The sequence below is a fragment of the Vombatus ursinus genome, unplaced genomic scaffold (genome assembly GCF_900497805.2).
Source record: "Vombatus ursinus unplaced genomic scaffold, bare-nosed wombat genome assembly UNPS02014773.1, whole genome shotgun sequence".
Taxonomy (NCBI): domain Eukaryota; kingdom Metazoa; phylum Chordata; class Mammalia; order Diprotodontia; family Vombatidae; genus Vombatus; species Vombatus ursinus.
In genome coordinates, this window is record NW_020954551.1 from 20,239,764 (window position 1) to 20,263,764 (window position 24,001).

Sequence of the window (24,001 nt, forward strand, 5' to 3'; positions counted from 1 at the left end):
GAAACCAAACTTTACTAAAAAGTATACAGAAACCATTATGGTAGTCATTCATGGCCATTAAAATGGTGAGGAACATTTGAAAAAGCACTGGCGGGGTTTGGGTTGAAATCCCACCATGATGGTTACTTACCACCTGTGTGACCTTGGGCAATCTCTGGCCTTCAATTTTCTCATTTCTAAAATGGGATACTTGTACCAGATGGCCTCTGATACTCCTTCTAGCTCTATGATATTGATTTTTTTTATAATTTATATTTCTACAAGAAATCCTTATCTGTGGCTATCAGATTCATAAGGGCAAACCATGATGAGAACAGAGATTCACTGGGAGAATATCTGACCTGTGAAGAGCCAGTTTTGGAATTAGGAAGCCCCGGGTCCTTTCTCTGACACACAATTAGCTTTGTCATCCTGGCCAAGCCACTTATCCCATCAGTGCCTCAGGCAACTCTCTAAGACTAAGTGGCAGAGTGCGTGCTGATGGACACTGGCAGAGAGAGTTTTCATAGGAGTATCTACGAAATCAAAGGTCCTTCTCATAAGCTAAGGTGAGCTTGGTGCCTACTTAGGAAGAATAACTGATTAAAATATGAAGCTACCAGATGCCACAATGTGCCAACTCTCCACTCAAAATCTTGGTCCCTCCTGGGAGCAGCAGCCTGGGAGCATTTGAAGGGCTCACTCCCTGTTTTTCTCTGGGTGTATTTTCTATCATCTACCCCAAGAGCAAAAAATTGTTAGTTACAGATCTACAAACAGTAATTGCAAGATGACATTTATATTAGTCAACAAGGGGAGATTTGGTGATCACCTTGGTCAGGTTTCTAGCCACAGTCTCCTGTCTTTGCCCTGCATGGAAGGGGACAATGATGATTCAAGGGGAGGGATGGAGGGAGAGAGAGGGAAGGAGGGAGGGAGACAGGGAGGGAGACAGGGAGGGAGGAAGGGGGAGAGAGAGAGAGAGAGAGAGAGAGAGAGAGAGAGAGAGAGAGAGAGAGAGAGAGAGAGAAAGAGAGAGAGGAGAGAGAGAGAGGAGAGAGAGAGAGGAGAGATGAGAGAGAGAGAGAGAGAGAATGAATGAATGTGTTTTGGGGAGCTTTAATTATATAGGAGAGTGAGTAGTGAGTTTAAATTAGGCAATATGGCAGCAAAAATATAAAGCATCGAAGACCTTTTAAGTTGCCAAAGCTTGTTAATTTCATTCTCTACAAAATGTCTTGGATCCTCCCCATCTTTTACCAGGACTACTGTAACAGCCTTTTAATTGGTCTTTCTACCTCAAGCCTCTCTCCATTTTGTTGTTGTTGTGGTCTTTGTTCTCAAAGAGGACCAAAATGACATCACTCTGTTGGGGTCAAGGCACAATGTGCCTGACTGTGGCTGATCAGCCCACCATGAGCTCTGGAGGCTCTGCCTCAGGTCAGGCACAAACAGTCCATACAATTTCCACTTTAATCCATCCTGCCATCCATGGCTGCCAGAGAAATGTTCCCAAAGCATACATCTGACTATTTCACATCCCTTATTCAATAAGCTCTAATGGCTTCTTTTTACCTTATTAGGATCAGTTATAAACTCCATTGTTTGACATTGAAAGCTTTGAAAAACATGGTGTTATTTTTTAGCTGGCCAGCAATCTTACATTCCCTCCATACCCTTAATGGTTTAGTCACATTAGTGGTACTCTCTTCACAGACGAGGCTTCATCTCTGTCATTTGTACTGGGGGTCCCTTAGGACCACAATGCTCTCCCTTTTCCCCTCCACCCTTGAGAATTCTCAGACTCAGTTCAGTGCCACTTTTCGAAGAAGGCTCTGCTCATTCTCCCACCCTCCCTCACCACCCTCCAACTACTAATGCCTTACTTTCTAAGGCCACCTTACACCTACTCCTTAGATGTTTTCTATGTACCTATTTATATACATGTTATCTCTTCTATTCGAATGTAAGCTCCTTGAGGACAGGGACCATTTTTGCTTTCCCACTGCATCCCCAGTGCTTAGTACAGAGCCAGGTGCACAGAAAAAGCTTAATAAAGGCTTATCATTTGCTTGGTTTATAAAACAAACAACAAAATAAAATCTTACCCTTTGGGAGTTGCTTTGTTCAAGCTTTTGTTTCTGTTTATTTTTTCTTTTAGGGGAGGAAAAATAAATTATACAGGTTGCATGGCACATGCAGTATTCTCCTTTAAACATATGGCTCATGAGCAGATAGTAGACATTTTGGATGAGAAAAAGACATTGGCCATACCTCCAGTTCGAGCTCATCTCTGTCCATCTCCTGATGGATATTCCCCATGTAGTCATTTGGATCATAATATTCATGAGCGGATGAATGCCTAAGAAGATGAAACAAGATTTAGGCGGCTGTTTCAAGCACCATTTTCATTAATCCTCTCCATGGGTCATGGCAAATACATGGTAGGGCTCTGTGATAGCTTCTTTGCAAATGGAAATGGAAATGTTGTTTTTTTCCTCTTTTTTTTTTTGGTGGCATTACTCTATATATCATTCCTGGATGTTTGATGGGAAAGGAAGTGCTTTCCATCATGGAATCTGGAACCATTTGGAGGGCATGGTGTTGCTTAGTCATTAGGAGCCTCTACCTGGGCTTCCAGGAAGATATACTTCAGAGGAAGGGCTATGAAATAGGAGACCAGCCACAGCTGACTGTTTGGCCCAAGGCAGGCACTCAAGCCTAAAGTTTTCCTCTCTTCTCAGGTTCACCGCATTTCTTTGGGCTAGATATCATGAATGTAGCTATCATTAAAACACAGCTAGGGCATCAGGAGAACAGGAGCCTTCCTTTAGTGAGGGAAATCTGGACCATCAGATCATGGATTTAGAGGCAGAAGAGACCTTGAAAGTCACTAGGATGAGGAAACTGAGACCCAAGAAGTAAAATGCCTTGTCCAAAGTCACATAGGAAGTGAAGAGGCAGAGTCAAGAGTGCAAGTGAAGGCCCGCTGTACCGCGTTGTCTCATTCCATATAGAGAGACTCATGAAACCCATTCATTAAGCTGGTAACACTATGAAGTGAGTTCTTGACGAGTCAGGGCCATGGGGACAGGGAGCTCAGCACCTGCTCATCTGCTTTTGAAAGGGAGGGGAAGAGTTATGAGTAGCCAAGGTGTTTTCACCTCTCCCACCTCCAGCTGGTATGGCATTCTTTCTCAGTTAGCTCTGACTTCACCAGGTAGGAGGGCACCTGTTTTCAGAATCATGCCAAGGCACGGGAGGGGGCGGGGATGAGGGGATGAGGATGGTGATATGGACACAGGCTCCTGGCAGGGCTGCTCCCATTATACTGACTCAGCAGCTTGGTTGGCTGAGGATCTAGATCTTTATTACTCCCAGGTTAATGCCGTAATCAATTGGCTCCCATCTTGCCTCCCAAGCACTTACACTGGAAACAACAGGCCAGAAGTGAATAGCAATTTAAACAAACGAGGGCTTTCAATTTTCTGGCCTTATTAGGCAATTCTGCTACTCGCACTTATGGGGCTTTTAGCAGTGAGGATAGTGAATGGCTAGTCCCTGTTGTCCAGGCATCAGCTTAATGGTCTCCATTAAATCCCAGAACCCTCCATGGTAATGGACATGATATATTGACTTCTGACCTTACAACTGAGAACCTGGATCATTCTGACCTCTGAGGCTGTTTGGACATTTCTAAATCATCCCCTGGGGAATGGGGGTGGGTGGGTGAGGTGGGGTCAGACTCATGTAAAGGTAACTTTTCTTGGGAGGAAAGAAGGGATTCACTTCCGAGGACCTTATCACTGTCAGCTCAACAGCTGAGTGCCTAAGGACACTTCTCATAAACCATGAAGAGCAAGACCATTTGCCAAACTGATACGCTCTTCTGGACCCCCAAAAGGCTTACATCACTGGGGTCAGACCACTTGGTTTCAGAAGGCTGAGCAGTTTTCCCATGTTTCAAGTGGTGGTGAACTTGTAAAAGTATGGCAGCTGAGGTCAATATCTCTCTGGAATTTGACATAAGAAGAACCTTCCCATTGTGCCCAGGCATGAAAGCACAGGCTGATCGATGAACTAACATTCATTATCAGTCTATAGTGGGCCTTTGAGAGGCAGAGTTGCACAGTGGCTAGAGAGCTGTCTCATAATCAGAAAGATCTGGGTTTAAGACTTGCCTCAAATACTTACTGGCCTATGTGACTCCGGGCAATTCATTTAGTCTCTCTTTGTGCCTCAGGCACCTAAGATTGTAATCTGCAGAGCAGGTGTTGATCTGCTCTGAAAGAGAGATTCTTCAGCCACAGTCTTCTAACTCCCCCACTACTCCTTAACCTTTTCTCTTTTAAAAGACACTAATTTATTTTCAACATTAATTTTTTCTTGAGACCTTTTTTTGGTGAGGCAATTGGGGTTAAGTGACTTGCCCAAGGTCACACAGCTAGTATGTCACGTGTTTGCTGGATTTGAACTCAGGTCCTCTTGACTTCAGGGCTGGTGCTCTATCCACTGCACCACCTAGCTGCCCCAACATTAATTTTTTAAAACAACTCTTCAGTTCCAAATTCTCTCCCTCATTCCCACCCCTTTCCCATCCATTGAGACAGCAAACAATAGGATATCATTTATACATGTGAAGTCACGCAAAATACATTTCCATATTAGCTATGTTGCAAAAAAAGCAAGAAATGTAAAGAAAGTGAAAAAATCTGCTTCAATATGCACTCAAGAGTTCATCAGTCCTTTTTCTGAAAGTAAATAGCATTTTTCATCATGGACTTTTTGGAATTGTCTTGGGTCATTATCTTGATCAGAGTAGCTAAGTCTTTCACAGGTGATCAACCTCACATTATTGCTGTTACTGTGTACAATGTTCGCCTGATTCTGCTCACTTCGCTTCGCATCAGTTCATATAAGTCTTCCCAGATTTTTCTGAAACCATCCTGTTTATCATTTCTTATAGCACAACAGTATTCCAACACAATCATATATCACAACTTGTTCCTGCATTCCCCAATTGATGGACATCCTCTCAATTTCCAATTCTTTGCCACCACAAAAAGAGTTACTATAAATATTTTGTACATATAGGTCCTTTTCCTTTTTTTTTTTTTAACCTCTTTGGGATACAAACTGAGAGGCAGTATTGCTGGGTCAAAGCATATGCATGGCTTTATAGCCCTTTAGGCATAGTTCCTAATTGTTCTCCAGAATGGCGGGACCACTTCACAACTCCACTAACAGTACATTAGTGTCCCTGTTTACTTTGCATCACTGCCAGCATTCCTAATTTTTCTTTCCTGTAATGTTAGTCAATATGATAAGTATGAGGTGGCACTTTAGAGTTCTTTTAATTTTCATTTCTCTAATCAATAGTGATTGGGAGCATTTTTCAGGTGATTATAGATAGTTTTGATTTCTTCTTCTAAAACTGCCTGTTTATATCTTTTGGCCATTTATCAACTGGGGAATGACTCTTATTTTTATAAATTTGGCTTTTTTCTCTATATATTTGAGAAATGAGACCTTGACCAGAGAAACTTGCTATAAATTGGTCCCCCATCCCGTTTCCTGTTTTCTTTCTAATTTTGGTTGCATTGATTTTGTTTGTGCAAAATCTTTAATTTGATGTAATCAAAATCATCCTCTTGTTTGGTCACTAACTCTTACATTACTACTTATAGATAAAATTTTCCATGCTCCCCTAATTTATTCTTTATCATCCTTTATGTTTAAATTATTTACCCATTTTGACCTTATCTTACTAAATGGTATGAAACATTAGTCTGTTCCTAGTTTCTGTCAAACTGCTTTCCAGCTTTCCCAGCAATTTTTTAAATGGTGAATTCTTATCCTCAAAGTTTGGATCTTTGGGTTTATCAAACACTAGATGACTGTGGTTATTTACTACCAAGTATTGTGTACCTAAACTATTACACTGATCCACCATTCTATTTCTTAGCCAGGACCAGATTGCTTTGATGATTACTACTTTGTAATATTGTTTGAAATGTGCTAGGCCGCCTCCTTTTACATTTTTTCATATTGATTCCCTTGATATTCTTGACCTTTTGTCCTTCCGGATGGATTTTGTTATTATTTTTTGTAGCTATATAAAATATGTTTTGGTAGTTTGATTAGTATAGAATTGAATAAGTAAATTAAATTAGTTAGAATTGTCATTTTTATTATTTTGGCTTGGCCTTGTTGTTCAGTCATTTTTTAGTCATGTCACTTTGTGACTCCCATTTGGGGTTTTCTTGGCAAAAGATACTAGAGTGGTTTGCCATTTCCTTCATCAGCTCATTTTACAGAAGAGGAAACTGAAGCAAACAGGGTTAAGTGACTTGCCCAGGGCCACATAGTAATTTTCTAAGGCTAGATTTGAACTCATGAAGATGAGTCTTTTTGACTCCAGGTCAGGCACTCTCTCTATCCACCGCACCACTTAGCTGCGGTTTTGGCTTGGCCTACCCATGAACAATTAATATTTCTCCAATTGTTTAGATCTGTCTTTATTTGTGTGAAAAGTGTTTAGTAATTATGTTCATATAGTCCCTAAGTTTGTCTTGGCAGGAAGAATCTCAAGTATTTTATAATATCTGCAGTTATTTTAAATGGAATTTCTCTTTCTGTCTCTTCCTGCTGGGACCCTCCTCAGAAAACAAACAAGCAGTAAAATGTATAGCAATATATTCTCCCTAACAGAATGAAAAATTGAAGCATAAAGAAAATATGATGCTACCGTAGGCAAGTTGTTTAGTCGAGAAAATAACAAAATCTCATTTTCCCTAGACAACTTGGGATAATTATTTTAGCCGAGAAAAACCTATGACTTTTATAGAGGAAAGTCTCAGGGGACCTGGGTTCAAATCCTGACTCTGGCACATATGCCCAACATGACTTTGTGCAAATCATTGCTCCTCTGTAGACTTTGGTTTCCTCATACGTAAATGGAGGTCCTTGGACTAGATAATTTTTCAGGTCCTGTTTAGCTCTAGATCAATGACCTTTGGCAGAAAGACTTGGAGATTTGGTTATTAGCACATGGGTCCCAAATGGACATAAGATGGATGCAACCTTGAAATGGGGTCAAAAGAAAGCAAAATCTATCACCTCTAGGGGCTTTTCTTATACTATGTGCATATGTCTTTAAACAAATAAAGATCATTTCTCTGAGTTGTAAGTACAAAATCCTCAAATTATCATTTGGAGTGATTAAATTTTATTCTGAAGCTTCTTTGACAACACTTGTAAGTAATTTTGCTCCTAGAATATAATGTGAGTAACTCTGCTTCGGGGTTATAATAAAGTAATTAATATGTGGGAACAGAACGGAACAGTTCAGAGCAGGCTACAATTTATTGCCTCTATAAACAATAAAGTTAAACAGAAGCAACTCAAAGGAAAATTACAAGAAGCATTAATTTTTTTTCCACATGGAAGGAAAAAATAAAGCTGTAATGATCTGATGATGTAATAAATATAACAAGTCACATTTTCAGTAATTTATGGTTTCATTACTCACTCTTCAGGCAAGAGATACGGATCCAACACTGGTGGGGTGGGGGATGCCATCTTAGTCAGTGCCATGATATGCTCAAAGGTGATGTCTGTTTGGGTGCCCATGTCCACCAGCTGGGAGTCGAGTGAAGGAGTAAACATCTTAGTTCGAGGGGTCCGCCTTAAGACCTGGACGACAATGGGTTCTTTGGCTGTCTTGAAAGCTTCCACAGCTTGATCATGGGTTGCTTTGGATAAGTCTTTCCCATTCACCTGTTAAAACAGTTAAGGAGACAAAAAATTAGACTTTAAACCAATGATGAAACCCCTGTAGATGTCATTTCTCATTCATTTTTCACAAGTGTGATCACAATAAAAGAAAAAAAAAACCAGAAGTGCGGCTTATAATCTCATCCGTTTCAGTTTTCTGCAATATCACTGACAATCATCACCTTTGAGCTAGCAGAAATGGTAGATTCTTGGAATAGGTAACCTGGTCCTCTCACTGATCATTAGAAATGACAGTTCCATGTGGTACAGAGGGCAGTAGCTACTTGATTGGCGTTTCCAGGATTAACGATTTAGAGCTTGAAGGGACAATGGACGCTATCTACTTCAGACCCCTCATTTTGCAGTTGAACAAGTGGACCCCAAGACTCCAAAGGTAGGCAGTAAAACAGGGAGGATTTGAACTCACGTCTAGTACTCTTTCCATTGACCCACGATATTGATGCTAAATGACAAGGAAGTTAAAGATGGGTAAACATGGATGCAGAACCTGACTTAGAATAAAAAAATACCCTTGCACACTAGCAGAAGTCACTTCATTTTCATAAGCTTGACTCTTCTCTCCCTCACCCCTCATCGCCAATCTGTTGCCAAATCTTTTTAATTCTACTGGCACAACAGTTCTTCCATCGATTTCTGTCTTTTCAATCTATGTGGCTCTAGTCGCCGTCTCTCACCTGACTTATTGTAGCAGCCTCCTAACTGGCCTCCCTGTCATTTCATGCGCCAAACAGCTGCCAAATTGATATTCCATCAGCACAGGTCTGAGAAGCTCAGATTCCCTATTGTCTGGAGGATACAATAAAAACTCCTCTGTTTGATATTTAAAACCCTTCACAATCTGGCTCTAATTGGTTTCTAGTATCATTATGCATGATTCTCTTTCATAACATCTCTATTCTAGTCAAAGTAGGTGACTTATTATTACTCATACATGTTCATACATTTCCCATTTCCAGACCTTTGCACAGACTGTTCCTCATGTCTGCAATGCACTTCCCTGTTACCCCTGCCTCCCAGAAACCTTAGCTTCCGTCAGTGCTAAGCTCAGTGCCACCTCCTATACTAGGCCACTCCTGATTCCCTCAGCTGCAGGTTCCTATACTTGAAAAACAATTACCTCAAATATACCTTTCAGTATATTTTTGTATTTTCTTGTATGTTCGTAAAAATATAAACAAAGAGAACACAAGGTAATTGTGTAGGAGCAGCAAGGTGTGTGGAAAGGCCTTGCTTTATGGATGTAAGTTTAATTTTCCCTGTTAAATCCCAGAACATTCTGTTATAATGAGTTGGATATACTGACTTCAGACCTCATAGCTGGGGCAGAATGCGATCCCCTTGAGGGTAGGGTTTGATTTATTTCTGTCCTTCTGAACAATGCTTAGCACATATTAATAAATGCTTGTTGATTTAGGCATAGAATAGTTCACTCGTGTAAGCAGCTTATTAATTAAACACTCGTTCCTCCCATTCCCTGCTATGAATCAAGAGGAAACTTTTTGTTAAATTTCTGCTACTATAAACATATACCTCTTGGCTATACCTTGTCTATTGACATTGAGCTAGACCCCAAGTTGAACAGAAAGTGAACAGGGTACTGGACTGACTTTGGAAAATTGTAATGTTCTTTTAATAATACAAAGTATTTCTTTGAAACAAAGGCCTAACACCATTATTCTTCCAGTAATGCCATATCACGTTGAGTCACTGAACACTACAGGTGCCCGAGAGCTGGAGAAAAGGATCCTCCAAAGGGTGATGGAGAGATTCACTGTATGTATGAGCTGGCTGAAATCCATTACAAATGAAGAATTATTTAAAAGAAGTAGGGCAAAAGATATCATCTGAGAAAAAGATGATTAGAAAATATGATGGGATATTGATCATGGGGCATGAGGAAGATGTAAGTTATGGACAATTGGCATATTCCAGCAGCATCCATGCAATTCATGGGAAAAAAAACCCCACAAAAATGGGCCGCCAAACATGGCCAATGGTAACATAAGATGTGCAGGCATGGATGGTGTGTGATCTGCGTGGGTGGGTGGTTTAACTACCAGTATGATGATCAATAAGACTACAGTTACACATATACATATCTAAAAACATCCATACACACATTATATATATATACATACATATATATGTATATGCATATATACATACATATATATGTATGTGTGTATACATATAACATTTGTATATATATATGTGTGCGTGTGTGTGTATTGAAAAAGCAGGGGTTTTGGTCTTCACAACAACCCTGTGGAGTTAGGTAACACAAAGTTATATCCCCATGTAATAGTTGAGAAAACAATGGCCCAGGGCTTATGTTATTTACCCAAGGTCATGTAGCTAGAAAGTTGCAAAATCAGGACTTGAATTCAGTTCTTCTGACTCCTCCTCCTTCTCCTCTAAGATATTTTGTCAGACTCTATAGTATTTAAACATCTTCTAAGAAATGGTGTTTTGGTTTTTGGCAACAAAATTGGAAAGTGGTGATGTAGTGATCGCACACCACACAACCTGTCCCTGCCATGAATTTCTTTAGCTTCCTTAATTCTCTTGGATGAACACTCTGTTCCCTAAGAGTCATTTAACACTGAAGGATATTTGTTTTAACTCTGTTTAAGGCTGAGTCTTTCAAGATTATTATAATTTATAAGCTCATTCTTCACATTAGTGCATTTGGTGGATGCTATCTGGCACACATTTTATTTATAATAACTCTCCTTTCCCTAAAAAGCTTGCAAGTTGTTTGAGCTGTCTGTGTGAGTAAGATTCAGAGAACTTCCTTCTGTTTCCACTTGTCCAAGCAGAACATGGACATTGATTCTTGCAGCTGTTTTTCTACTTTCTCTTAAATATATCAACCCAGGGCCTGCTGGGACCAGGAGAACTCTGAATTGGCAACTTTGCACAAATGCCTTGTAAATAACAGTTGGGTTGAAGAATTGATGATGGAATCTTTCCCTTTAATGAAGCCTTAACTAAATTACAACAGCAGAGTAAGTATTAATGATTTGGATTCAATCCATTTAAGTAATTTACTTTCACTGGTGATGGCTCTGGGCAAAAGGAGCTGTGGTCACAAATTGCTGAATGTACCAGTAAATAAGCTTAGGACTCAACCACAGAAATCTGTCCAACCAGAGACACAGGGGACGCAGCTATTTTAATATGGTGATTTTCCAAACTTGCCACCTTAAGTCACAGAGTAAATGAATGTTGAGGGGCCATCAGGAGCCCAAGACTACATGTAGGTCCTGCTCAGAGTGTGGAGGAATGAGGGAAAGATACAGAGCATTAATAGTGGTGGTGAGGCTGCCTTATCTGTCGTGTGATACAACAGAAAGAACTAGCCAGAGGATCTGGATTCAAATCCCGCTATAGTGTCTTATTAGCTAGGCAACCTTAATTCTGACTTCTAAGAATCAGTTTCTCCATTTATAAACGTAGGCGCTTGGAGTAAAGTCTAGGCCAAGAATCTATTCACTAGATGGATCCTAAAGTCCCTTCCATCTTCAGATCTCTGATTCTATAATTCTTTTACTTACGAAGCAGCTAGGATGGGGCAGTGGATAGAATACGGGACCTGGAGGCAGGAAGATTTAAGTTCAAATCTGGCCTCAGGCACTTATTGGCTCTGTGACATTTTAATCTGTTTTCCTCAATTTCCCTATCTGTAAAATAGGGATATTAATAATAGCACCTACCTCTCAGGGTTGTTGTGAGGACCAAACGAGATTAACTGTAAAGAGATTAGCCCAGTGCCTGGCACATAGGAGTTACTATATAAACATTAACTATTATTATTACTTTGCAAGGAACTTGAAGAGGCAATATAGGGGTGAGACTCTGTAGGAACAAGGGGTGGAGAGGAGAAGAGAGACAGGAAGGGAATGGCAGACTGGAGAGAGATACAGGAAACAGGGAAGTGAGATGGAACATGAGAGCTGAACACTAGGGTGAGAAGACAGTGTCAGGGAATTCCCATGGGGACTAATGATACATCCCTGTATAATCTGCTTTTCTCTCACTTCAGCCTTAATTTGATAACTTAAGAGTGAATTAATGGTATATTTCACACAACCCAAGCACCTTTTGTTCCAGTAAAATTTTGAATATGAAAATTGCTATATAACTATGGCTATTGTATGAGCATAAATCTACCAGCCCAATCGGCTATCATTATCTGTATTTACTGGACACTTCATTTGACGTTTCATGGAGCAGAAGAGCGTGTCTCAAAAACAGTTTCTGTCTTTCACAACCTAAAGTTAGCAGAGATACTCTTTTACTTTTAAAAAAATCAGTTTTTCCATTCCCTCTTTCTACTCATCCCACATTCATTTGATAATGCATTCACACAGAGCAGTTCTGTCACTACCTTGCTCAATTATACATACATATATATACTTTAAAGTTGTACATAACAGAAGTTGTACAAGTCTCTTTAATATTCTTTGAACACCAAAATGTTTGTGCCTGTTAATGACAGTTATGTTCACAAGAAGAAAATTTTAATTAAAAAATATTTATCAATGGCTTATTATGTGCTCAGAATTCTCCTGCTACCACACAAAGGGAGCCTAATGTAATTAATCAACAAATATTTATTAAACATCTGCTATGTTTTAAATACTGTGCTAAGAACTAGAGGTAGAAAGAAAGACAAACACAGTTAATGCCCTCATGGAGCTTACTTGCTAAGGGAATCAGAGAATCTGGGTTCAAATCCTGACACCAACACTTTACAACCACAAATTGCCCGACCATCTGAGCCTCAGTGGCCTCAGCTGTAAAATGGCAATAACAATATGTTTCAGTAGTCAGTCAGTTAATCAATAAACATTTACTAAATGCCTACTATGTGCTAGGCATTAACCACCTTCCAGCCAGGCTATGAACAAAAGTGCTCAGGAATCTTTAAAATACTATCCAAATGTGGGCAGTTCTTATTAATTTTATTATTGTGATTCTCATTTGTTTTTCTCATGTGCTCATAACCACAGTTCACAAATTCTTGTAGTGTGATGGAATAAGTACTGACTATGGGGTCAGAAAGGACTTGGGTTTGGGTCCTACCCCTAACACTTACTGGCTATGTCAACTTGATGAAATCACTGGACCATTTACTAATAAGCCTCAGTTTCCAGGCCTATAGGAGGGGAAATTAATATCTGTCATGCCTGCTTTACTGGGGTATTGTAGAGAACAAACAAATATTTGGTAAAATTCTTAGCCAACTTTAATGTGCTAACACAAATGTCATCTATTATTATTATTATTATTGTTATTGTTATTTAAAAACAGTCCTCTTTCCAGATTGCATCTCCTTCATATTTCTAGTGCACCTCTTAGAGGTAAAATTCATGTCTTTAAATACTCAGTTAATGTACAATAAAAATGACTCTGAACAAGTTCACATCTATCATATCAACGTCTGATCCATCTACCTAATCGGATTAACAAAATGCTGATTTGTCAAAGTCCTATTTTGATTAGCCGTGTTCCTTTGATCAAGCCATTTTCTAGATCAAATTGAGCCCAGCTGCTGCTTCCTTGAGTTACAGCTTGCTACCCCACGGTAGAACCATTCAGCATGAGTTTAAACAGTGCAATGAAAGACATGCATGAAAGACCTGGCAGGAGAAATGTAAGCCTGAGAGTATTTCACGATCATCATGAAGACTTGGCAAACCATTCAACTGTTCTCTGAGCCATTTGATTATGAGAAACAAGTAAGACCCCTTTAAATCACTTTAGCCTTTGTGTATTTTCCCATGGCACTGAGCCAACACAGAAAGGTAGCAGCCACTCTACTGAAGGTTTAGAGGAAAAATGTAAGGTAAACTCTGAGTCTTGCCTTATGTTGTAGGATGTGCACAAACCATGGAAATGTCATCCATCAACCATATGGATCAATCCATGGGAAATACAGTACAGGATTTCAATTACAACGCTAAATGAAATCCATTTAGGTTCAATTCATAAGTAATTAGCAAGTCCCTACTATGTGCTGGCACTGGTAGAGAAGGAAACAATATTTCTTTTTTAAAGAATGTTCCTAGGGCCTTGTAACCTCTTTTATATACTTTACAGAATTATACAATGTTAAACTAGAAGGGGCTAAATGCCTCATTTTAAAAAATTATGATATCTCTTGTTTTTACATCATCTTTGTTTCCAAAAATAGTTTTTCCATCCTCTACCCCAAAGAGCCATCCCTTGTAAACAAAGGATGAAAAAGGAAAAAAAAAAAGAGCAGTTCCACAAAACTAACATGTCAACTGAGCCTGACACAGTCTCACTCTTCTCCAGTTCTGAAGACCATGACTTACAGTAATATAGCCCCTTGTTTAAAGGATAGTGCTATGAAATTCACTTTATTTCTTACTTATTGACACTAAATGGGAGGGCATGCTGAAAAGAAGCCAGAAAAATGAAGAGAGGCAGCATGGTATAGTTAGTACATAGGGCACTGCATTTAGAGTCAGGGAGACCTGAGTTCAAATCCTGCCATGGGTACTTAGATGATGTGTGCCCCCTGGACAAATCCTCTCTTTGTTTAGTTTCCTTATCTGTAAAATGATGAAGTTGCACTTAATGGCCTCCAATGTCCTTTCTGCCCCAAATCTATTATCCATACAACAAAGACGCTTTATATATTTTGAAAGAGTTCTGATACTAGAAGAAGGGTTTTTCTTGGGGGAGAGGGAAGGGGTGGTCCTTGACAGTAGTAGTTTTTTTTTTAACACCAATAAGCACATACATATTTTCAGTTTAAACCCTTGAGGATGACTGGATACCAGAGTTCTGACCTTAGACTCTCAGAAAGCCTGTAAGAACCTTGGCCTCTGTTCCCCAAACATGTTGATAGAAGTAGTTTAGGATACATCATATTACCTTAAAATATGCATGCACACACACACACACACACACACACACACACAAGGTAGGAAGGTAAGGGGAGTTCAGAGGCATACATATCCATCTATGAAGTCAAATTTGTTTTGAATTACTGTGTACTCATAACACTTATTACACCGTCAGCGTGGAATCACATAACTGAGAGCCTCCAAGAGGTGATGACTCCAGTTCATGTGATCAGCCAACCGAACATGACAACCTTTATGCTTTGTCTTAGCACCCCATCTGCATTACACAAAGCAGTTATGATGCCTGCAATTACAGAAAAAATGCAAGGCGAGTCAAGTTTGGCCTGGTCAAATTAAATATCATTAACTCGCCCAATTGAGCAGATTGCTTTGAAATCGTTTACACAGCTCTAAGACCAAGCGAATGGAATGTTTTGGAGAGAGAAATGCTGATTGCAAACCTAATTTTATTTTCATTTTTACTAGGAGTTAAATGCAGAAGTTATTCACCTAAGGCCCCCTCATCTTTTCTTCAGAGTTAGATGCAATTATGGCGAAGAGGCAATCACTTCATTTCAAGGGAAACTCCACTGTTGCAATATAACACGACAGCAACGGACCTTAATTCCTTTTATGGGAAGGTCCTTCCAGGCAAATTAATGTTAGCAGAGATAAGCAATTATGCTGTTGAAGCAAAATAATCCTCTCCTCCAAGGTTACACTTAATCCTGAGTAATACACCTAACTTTACTTTTTATGAGGTGTTTACATCACTGTTAAAGCAACAATAACAACAATATATTTCAATTGATTTTTGGGTAGGTTGCTGTATGTTGTTAGAAAAATTCTATTTTTACCTGTCCCAGGAACCCATCCTGGCTCTGCCGGGTTATGGTATCTCTGGACCTGATTAATTTCAGTCTTCTTTCTGGAAGTTGGAAAGCCACTGGAAGCGACATCAAATTCTAGTAATATCAGTTTTGCTTAACAGATGGTGGGAGGGAATTCATTACTGCCAACATCTTACAAAGAGATCATGCTAGACATCATCTTTCCTCATAGCTCTCGGCAGGAAGCTTTTATCTGACTTCTGCTTAGATCGGGGGGCTCTTAACCTTTTCTGTATCATGGATCCTTGCCTATGGCAGTCAGGTGACACTGAAGGATCTGTTCTCCAAATAATGTTTTTACATAGGAAACCAATTGCACTGAAAAAGTTATAAAGATGTATTTTTTAAAAAGTTTGCACACTCCAGGTTGAGAACCCTTGGAGATGGTCTGATTCCTCTTATGGGATTTAGACACTAGTGTGTGTTTGAACCATTATTCTCAAGTGAGGCCTCACTTCTTTTTACTGTTACTGTCATTCAACCTTGGAAAGTTTTGCTAGAAAAAATGAACTTGCATGTGATCAATTCCTCCCCGGATGCCCCCTAAAAGGGCCCAGGCAACTTCTTTTAAGAGAGCAGCTACAATTCCTTGGAGTTATATAATTGCAACATCTCAAAGTTGAATGGACCTCAGTGGCTGTCTAGTTCAACATGTCCCAGAAAAGCAGTGGTCCCTACAATGCATGCTAAATAAGGGGTCACCCAGCCTTTGCTTGAAGGCCCTCAAATGGGGGAGTTCACTGTCTACTGTGGCAAGGCATTCCACTTGAAGCCAGCTGTGACTGGGAGGAAAGATTTCCTGACACCAAGCCCAGGTCATCCCGCTTTTCCACATTTCAAATACTCTGGTGAGCATTCACCTTAGCTAACCCTCACCTAGGACCCACCAGGCCACTTCCTGGTCACTGCCATGCCATCCCATGCCATGCCACACATCCCCCCCCTTTCCAACTTTTGTCATAAAAGTGATAATTAAATAAAATGACTGTTGTTAGAAAAGGGACATGTCAATCAATTGCTCTATGGCTAATTCCAATCATACTCTCCCTAAATTCCTTGTCCAAAACCCTCCTCCTAGGCCACTACTCTCCTACATGTGTTGTCTTCCTGTATTAGAGGGGTTCTCAACTTGGGGTCTGGGAACTTGTTTAAAAATTTTTGACAACTGTACTTCAATGTAATTGTTTTTCTTTGTAAAATTTTATTTTATTCATTAAAAAAAACATTCTAAGAAGGTATCCCTAGACTTCAAGAAACTGACAAAGGGGTCAAGGACACACACAAAAAAAGATTAAGAATCCTTGTGTGTGTGTATACATATGTATGTAAATATACACCTATATACACACGGAAATGTAAGTTACCTGAGAATAGGGATGGTTTTGCTTGCTCAAATGCTTAAATATTTTGTATTCTCTCTCTCTCTCTCTCCCTTCCTCCCTTCCCCATCTGTCTTCCTCCCTCTCTTTCTCTCTCCCTCTCTTTCTCTCTCTCTCTCTCTCTCTCTCTCTCTCTCTCTCTGTGTGTGTGTGTGTGTGTCTCTGTCTCTCTTCTTTCCCATTTACTCCCAGTCTTTCCTGCTCTAAGCTAGACTTCTTTTAACTGATACTTGTCCAGCATGGGCTCAAAACCCCTCAACATTCTGGCTGCCACCCTACAGACCTTGTCTAGTTTATTAATGTCTTCAAAATGGTAGAGATGTTGGGACATTTTCAAAGAGAAAATGTGGACAGGGAGAGAATACCATGTTCTTTGTGAGCATGGATGAAAGTATTTATTTGGATGACAACCTTTAATTATTACATCACAATCACTTTTATATCTAGTGTACAAGTCAATCTAAGCTTAAGGTGCTCATCTCATTTAAAATTCAGGCTACTATAAATCCTGCTTTTGGCCACAAACCAACTTTTATAGTTTTGTTTAATTAAATAGAGGGGCACTAATTTCATTTTTAAAAAAATATCACACCTATGTTTTCAAACTAATTAATGCTTAGATTCCACTGGAAGCAATATAAGATGATAAACTACACATAGAAAAAGAAAAGGTTTGGGGGCCTGATTTAGGCCAGAAATAAAACCCTTTTTCCATTCAAGAAAGCCCTGTCAGCCTTAATTTATTTCAAATTCACAGTTTGCTCCAGGGATAGAGAATGGGGGAAGGATGATTTATCTAAAATTTAGACATTGTGCTCAGTGAGCTCAGCCCCTAAGCCTTAATGAATGAAATAATTTACAAATTACTTAGGTCTAGACATTTCACAGGAAGAGTGCTAGCCAAGTATTGCTGGAACTCTGACATCTAAGCCTTACCCCCTAATTATTAAAAACTTAATCTTTAATGATACATTTGATCTCTAAGTGTAGGTCAATGAAGTTGAAACAGGGTCATTTCAGGATGATTTCTGTAGATAGCAAGTTCTTAAGTTTGGTGATGTTGAGTTGAATTGAGTTTGGAATGGCCTGGTCAAAGTCATTCAGTAAAATTCAACAAGATGATGCAACGTAAACAGGCTAGATTTGTAGGCAGAAGACCTGGGTTCAGATCTCAGTTCTACCTCTTACTACCTTTGTGACCTTGAACAAGTCATTTAATCTCTACAGCACTCAAATTCCTCAGTGATCAATTGACAACACTAGACGACCTCTAAGTCCCTTCCAGACCTAAAATCTACACTCCTGATTTAGCAAACGCTTGTTCTATGCCTACAGTATCAGATGCTGTGTTAGGTGTGGGTAATCCAAAGACAAAAATGAAACAGTCCTTGGCCTCAGGTAGATTACATTTCTTCTGAAACAATGCAACTCAAAAACACAACATGTATGCTATAAGGTATGTGAGAGAAGATGCCAAAGCAGAAATCTAGACTAAGGGGTCTAGGAAAATCAGAGGGAGAAAGAACTTTAGGGTTAGGCAGAGCCACACTTGAAAGAAGATGAGGGGGGCAGCTAGGTGGTATAGTGGATAGAACACTCGGCCTTGGATTCAAGAGGACCTGAGTTCAAATCCAGCTTCAGACACTTGTCATCTGTGTGACCCTGAGCAAGTCATTTAACCTTGCTTGCCTTTAAAAAAAAAGAAAGAAAAGAAAAAAGAAACAAGATGAGGAATTTGAAAGGCAGAGATAAGGGAGTATATATTCTAGGTACCGAGAAGAGCAGTCAATTTCTCGCAAAGCATCCTACACCCCAAAATCCCGATAGTCAATAAGTGTATAAAAAGAATATTATAATGTGGGTCAGGATTCCAGGTTATTGACGTCAAAGCTCTACTCATAATTTAGTTACACTATGGTATCAAATACTAGAAGCTTGAGTTTCAGACCCTGTACATGGCTCAAGAGGGAAGGGAGGGAAAAGAAGAAGGCATTCTCCTGGCTTTCCTGGACCAGCCCTTGACAACTGTTGAAGAGGTATTGTTTGTGGCATGCTCACCACCTAGACTTCTTTCACCCACGCCTTCGTTGCCGTCTTGTTGGCTTAATGCTTCCTTCTTCCCTTGGCAGAGTGCCATGCTCTTCTTCCTCAAAGTTGTCCATATCCTAAAATAACTGAAAGCCCTCTTTCCCAAATAAAAACTTTTATTCTTGTAGTATAGGAAATGTTAGCTAGGTATTCAGGGAAAAGCCATTTGATTGAACTAATTCATTCTAATGTGTGAGTGACTGATTTTCCCTTAAGCCTCACAGAGGGAGAAATATTTTTTAAAAGAAGTTATTTATTAATATGAATTTCTAATTGTCAGAATTTCAGGTTTCATGAAGTAAATGTGTATGAGAGAAAATTATTTTTTGGTTAGAGGGTAAACCATCATTGTCTGTCCTGGGGTTAGCCCCCCAAGTAAACCACTCCTTTTCTCCACAACCGCTTCCATTCCTCTGTTTTGGAACCTTCCAAAAATCCAAATTTTTTCACAACAGTTTTTTTATGGCTGAAATGTCCTTTCAGAAACCATACAGATCCATTATGTGGGTTCCTTATAAATTGAGGTCTACATTCTATTATTTTTTTAAATTTAAAAAAATTTTTTTAGGCAATTGGGGTTAAGTGACTTGCTCAGGGTCACACAGCTAGTAAGTGTCAAGTGTTTGGTCTGAGGCCAGATTTGAACTCAGGTCCTCCTGACTTCAAGGCCGATGCTCTATCCACTGTGCCACCCAACTGCTCCTCTACATTTTATTATTAAAGACCAGTTGGTTAATTTTACTGCTAAGGAACTCCTCCTTGTCTCTTACCTAAATTTTCATGTTGAATTTTTACCCCATTTACTCTAATTTTGTGAAAAACAGAGACAGAGAACATCTGGAAGCCATCCTTTAAACAACAATTTACATTGCTTGTGTCCTTTTAGAAACAGATGTAAAAATACATAGATGTACTTGATGGTTTTTTTTAAAGCATTGTCTAATCCCATTGAGACCGTGCTTAAAACACTTTTCACCTTACATAATAATCCTACCATAAGCCTGCCAAGCAAAGCCATGGAGATCTTGTATGATGGTTGCCTGCGTTCCCTGGGAAAGCTTTTACTTGGACACAAGTTTGCTTAAATCCTTTCTAAATGTACTTGCGTTGTTAAAAAAAAATACATCTTGTTCCTTGGAGAGAAACCTCCCTTCATTGCAATTTTTCAGTCTGTCTGGAGGCTTTCATGGTGTCAAACTGAGGACCCCAGGGAAAATATGTACTGGAAGGAATTGACAAAATATATGTCACCAAATCCAATTTTCACCACCTCTGACAAATGGTACTTACCAGGTTGCCACAGAAATATAGCAAAGGGAGGCACTAATATTCCAGAACCCTGAAAATTACTTGGTGAATGTTTATGCATTATCAAAAACCTCTTATGTAAAAAACCCTTATGTAATTATGTTAAGGATGAAAAACAGCACTGAGTACTTGGAGTCAAGGGTGATGATGACTGCCAGTTTTCTTCAGTTCTTCTTTGAGGCCAACGTGGTTTTTACGATATTTGGATCTTAACTTCCTCTGCAGTAGGGATTAGTGGACACGGCCCAATGCGTGTAATCCTGAACAACCCTTCTCTACCTGCATGTTTTTCAAAGGGTAATGAGATATCAAAGCACTATTTTAGGCTACACAGAAAAGGAGAAAAAAAAATAGAGTATTTGAATGTATTTGAAAAGCTTCTAATGTCCAAGAGCCAATGGTTTCCATTCTGTTCCCAATGGGCTGTGAGATAGGCAGTAAAGTTTTCAATAACATAATTATGTGACCAATGTCTATTGGAATGCTTCACAGATACCGAGCATGGATAAGCTCATTGCATGTTTGAATAAACACAAGTTTAGCAGGCAACAGTTTTTGTTTTCTCATTATGGCTTTCTCAAAGGGGCTCAGATTTCTTCAAGGGTAAGTCTTATCATGCTCATTTTGCAAATGGAAAAAACGTAAGAAATAGAAGGGAGGCCATATGTGTGTCAATATCAGTGTATCAGGTGTATAGGGGGGACCACAGCCAAGATGTGCAAATTCTTTTATTGGGTCCTTTCTTTCCCAGGATGTAGATTGTGCTGTGATCATTGCATCCGTGTGTAAACAAGGTATCCCTAAAGTCTTAGTGCTGTTCTAAGCTATTTAAAGCTTAAACCGTAATAGCCGTACACTATAATAGTTTAAAAGAGCATCAAGACTTTGGGGAACCCCATACTATGGTCTCTAATTATAATCCTTGTCCTTCCATGGAGTCATAGATTTAGAGCAGTAAGTCTGATCTCCTCATTTTACAGATAAAGAAACCGAGACCTGGAGAAGTCATAACACCATAGATTTAGAGTGGGAAGGAACCTTAGAGGTCACTGACTTGCTCTCAGTTTCCCTGGTAGCAAGTAGCAGAGCTGGTATTTGAAACCAGGATCCTCATATACTTTCCAAGACAGTAAAGTTCTCAATAACATGGTTATGTGATCACTGTCTATTGGAATGCTTCACAGATACCGAGCATGGATAAGCTCATTGCATGTTTGAATAAACACAAGTTTAGCAGGAACCGGTTTTTCTTTTCTCATTATGGCTTCCCAAACCTATTCTTCATTCTTCCCATGACTTTCAAATACCTTTACTTCTACATTTTCTCTCTGTTGAACAATTCTGTTGTGTCCTCATTTTCTTTCCTTCATAGCCCTCACCATATATTGTAAACCAATTAATCCTTTGTCTACTTCTCATCCCTCAACCTTGGGTTACCCCAACCATCAGTTTCATCCTGTTCCTACTCACTATCTGGTAAATGCTGTTGGAAGAAATATGGTTTCTACCACAAATTAATATTTTCTCATTTCAACTGGGTCCTCATTGCTGAATGACAATTCTTTTCTTCTTCCAGGATTAACTTTATCATGTTCTCTACAGCTGGTTGTCCAAACCTTTCTACCTTCTACTCACGCCCCTCATGCTACCCTCTTTCTACATCAGAGCATGCGGCCTCATGTCTATTTCACTGAAAAAATTGAGGACGCCCATCATGAAATCCCCAGCAGTATGGCACAGTGGAAGATAACTGTGTTTGATACCAGATGATCTGCATCTCTTTTGCTGGATTACCATCCATCTCTCACCACTTGAGCATGGGTGCTTTTGAGGCTCTCCCCTGGGCCTTCTCACATTTTTTCCTCAGTGGCTTCATCCATTTTCACAGATTCAATCATCACCTTTATGCAAATAATATGTGTATGTATATACATATACATGTTTATATGTATGTGTGTGCATTATATCTATGTACAATATATATTTGTATATATACACGTTATATATATCTGTGTGTATATATATATATATATATGTAAATAATTTGCATACTCCTTAATTTCTCTCTTGAACAATACTTCTGAATCTTCAACTGCCCACCGGACAATTCTCCCTGAAAGTTTTGTTAACCCCTCACACTCAACATGTCCAAAACAGAATTTATTGTCTTTTCCCCTAAACTTTCCTTTCCTCCAAATTTCTCTACTTCTGTTGAAGGCCTCTTTATTCTCTAAATTATCCAGTTTTATATCTTCTCTCACTTCTCATATCAAGTAAACTGGACAGTGCTGTTGATTTTATATAGCTTCATAACATCTCTCACATTTATTTCATTTTTTTCCATTCATAAACCACCATTTTATTTCGGGCCCTCATTACCTCTCACCTAGACTATTGCAGTAAGTCCTAGTTGGTATTGCTGTTTACAGTCTTTCCACTCTCCAGTACATCCTTAACATACCTATCAAAACAAAACAAACAAATGAACACCTTTCAGAGATATGCACAATAGCTATGCATTTCCCCCACTCCAAAATCTTGCAATGTCTCTGTCTTCCCTCTCAGATAAACGCAAAACTTCTTAGACTGGCATTTAAAGTTCTCCACAATCTGGCTCCAATCCATCTTTCTAACTGATTTCAGATTATTTCCCCTTTTAGCCAAACTCAATATTTCTTCTACCTTTATGCATTCAACAAAGCCGTCTCCCATGCCCGGAATGCACTTCCTTCTCATCTCTGTCTGTCAGAATCCTGATTTTCCTTAAAGGTCTAGCTCATGTACTACTACCACGGCCTTTTTGGTATTCTCCCTGGTTGTTAGGGCCTTATTATCTTGTATTTTATTGTCTGTTTATATTGTATCTTGGCCTATAACCCCTGGTAGAGAGTAAGGCTAGTGGAACAGTGGCCATAGGGCCAGCTATAGATTCAGGAAGAACTGGGTCTGAGTTCTCGTGCTGGCGCACACTGCCTATGGGAACCTAGAGAAGTCTCTGACACTCTCAGTTGAACCGGACAACTTTCTAAGACCATAAATTACAGATTAGGGGAAGATCTGTATTTGTGAAAGGAACTTACTCATTGAGAGTTCCTCACACAGCAAGGTCTATATTAGTGTGAATGATAAATTCCTACATTATTGTAATCCACACTGCATATTTTCATCAGAACCAGAACCAGTTGCCATATTTTACATAATTATAACTTCAAATAGTGTGAATTCAAATACATATGACCTAGCTCTACCAAAGAATTCATAGTCTTGTTTGATCTTATTCTGATCCACGACCTAACACAGAGCCTTGCACATGGCAGGGAATTAAAAATATTTGCTGAATTAATTATTGCATTCCTTTAAAAGAATGTAAACTCATTAAAACAAGGACTTGATTGATTTTTTTTTCCCTTTCCTTGTATCTAATATTTAGCACGGTTCTAGGCACACAGCATCTAGGCGGCAGAGTGGATATAGCACTGGGCCTGGAGTCAGGAAGACCTGAGTTCAAATCTGGCCTCAGCCCCTTACTCTCTGTATGACCCTGGGCAAGTCACTTAACCCTATTTCCCTAAGTTTTCTCATCTATAAAAAGAAGGAAATGGCAAACTACTCCAGTATCTTTGCTGAAAAACCCTCAAATGAGGTCAATGAAGAGTTGGACATGACTAATAAAGACAGA

General features: G+C 39.3%; 1 protein-coding gene across 2 annotated transcripts in view; it reads right to left on the minus strand.

Moving 5' to 3' along the window:
* PDZRN3 (PDZ domain containing ring finger 3) overlaps positions 1 to 24,001 on the minus strand; it is a 283,690-nt gene that overhangs the window by 23,637 nt on the left and 236,052 nt on the right. For both annotated transcript variants that reach the window (XM_027864044.1, XM_027864045.1), the window contains 2 exons: positions 7,511 to 7,758; positions 2,254 to 2,341 (listed from right to left, as the gene is read on the minus strand). In XM_027864044.1, coding sequence (XP_027719845.1) covers positions 2,254 to 2,341; positions 7,511 to 7,758 — 336 coding nt within the window. The remainder of the gene's footprint in view (positions 1 to 2,253; positions 2,342 to 7,510; positions 7,759 to 24,001) is intronic.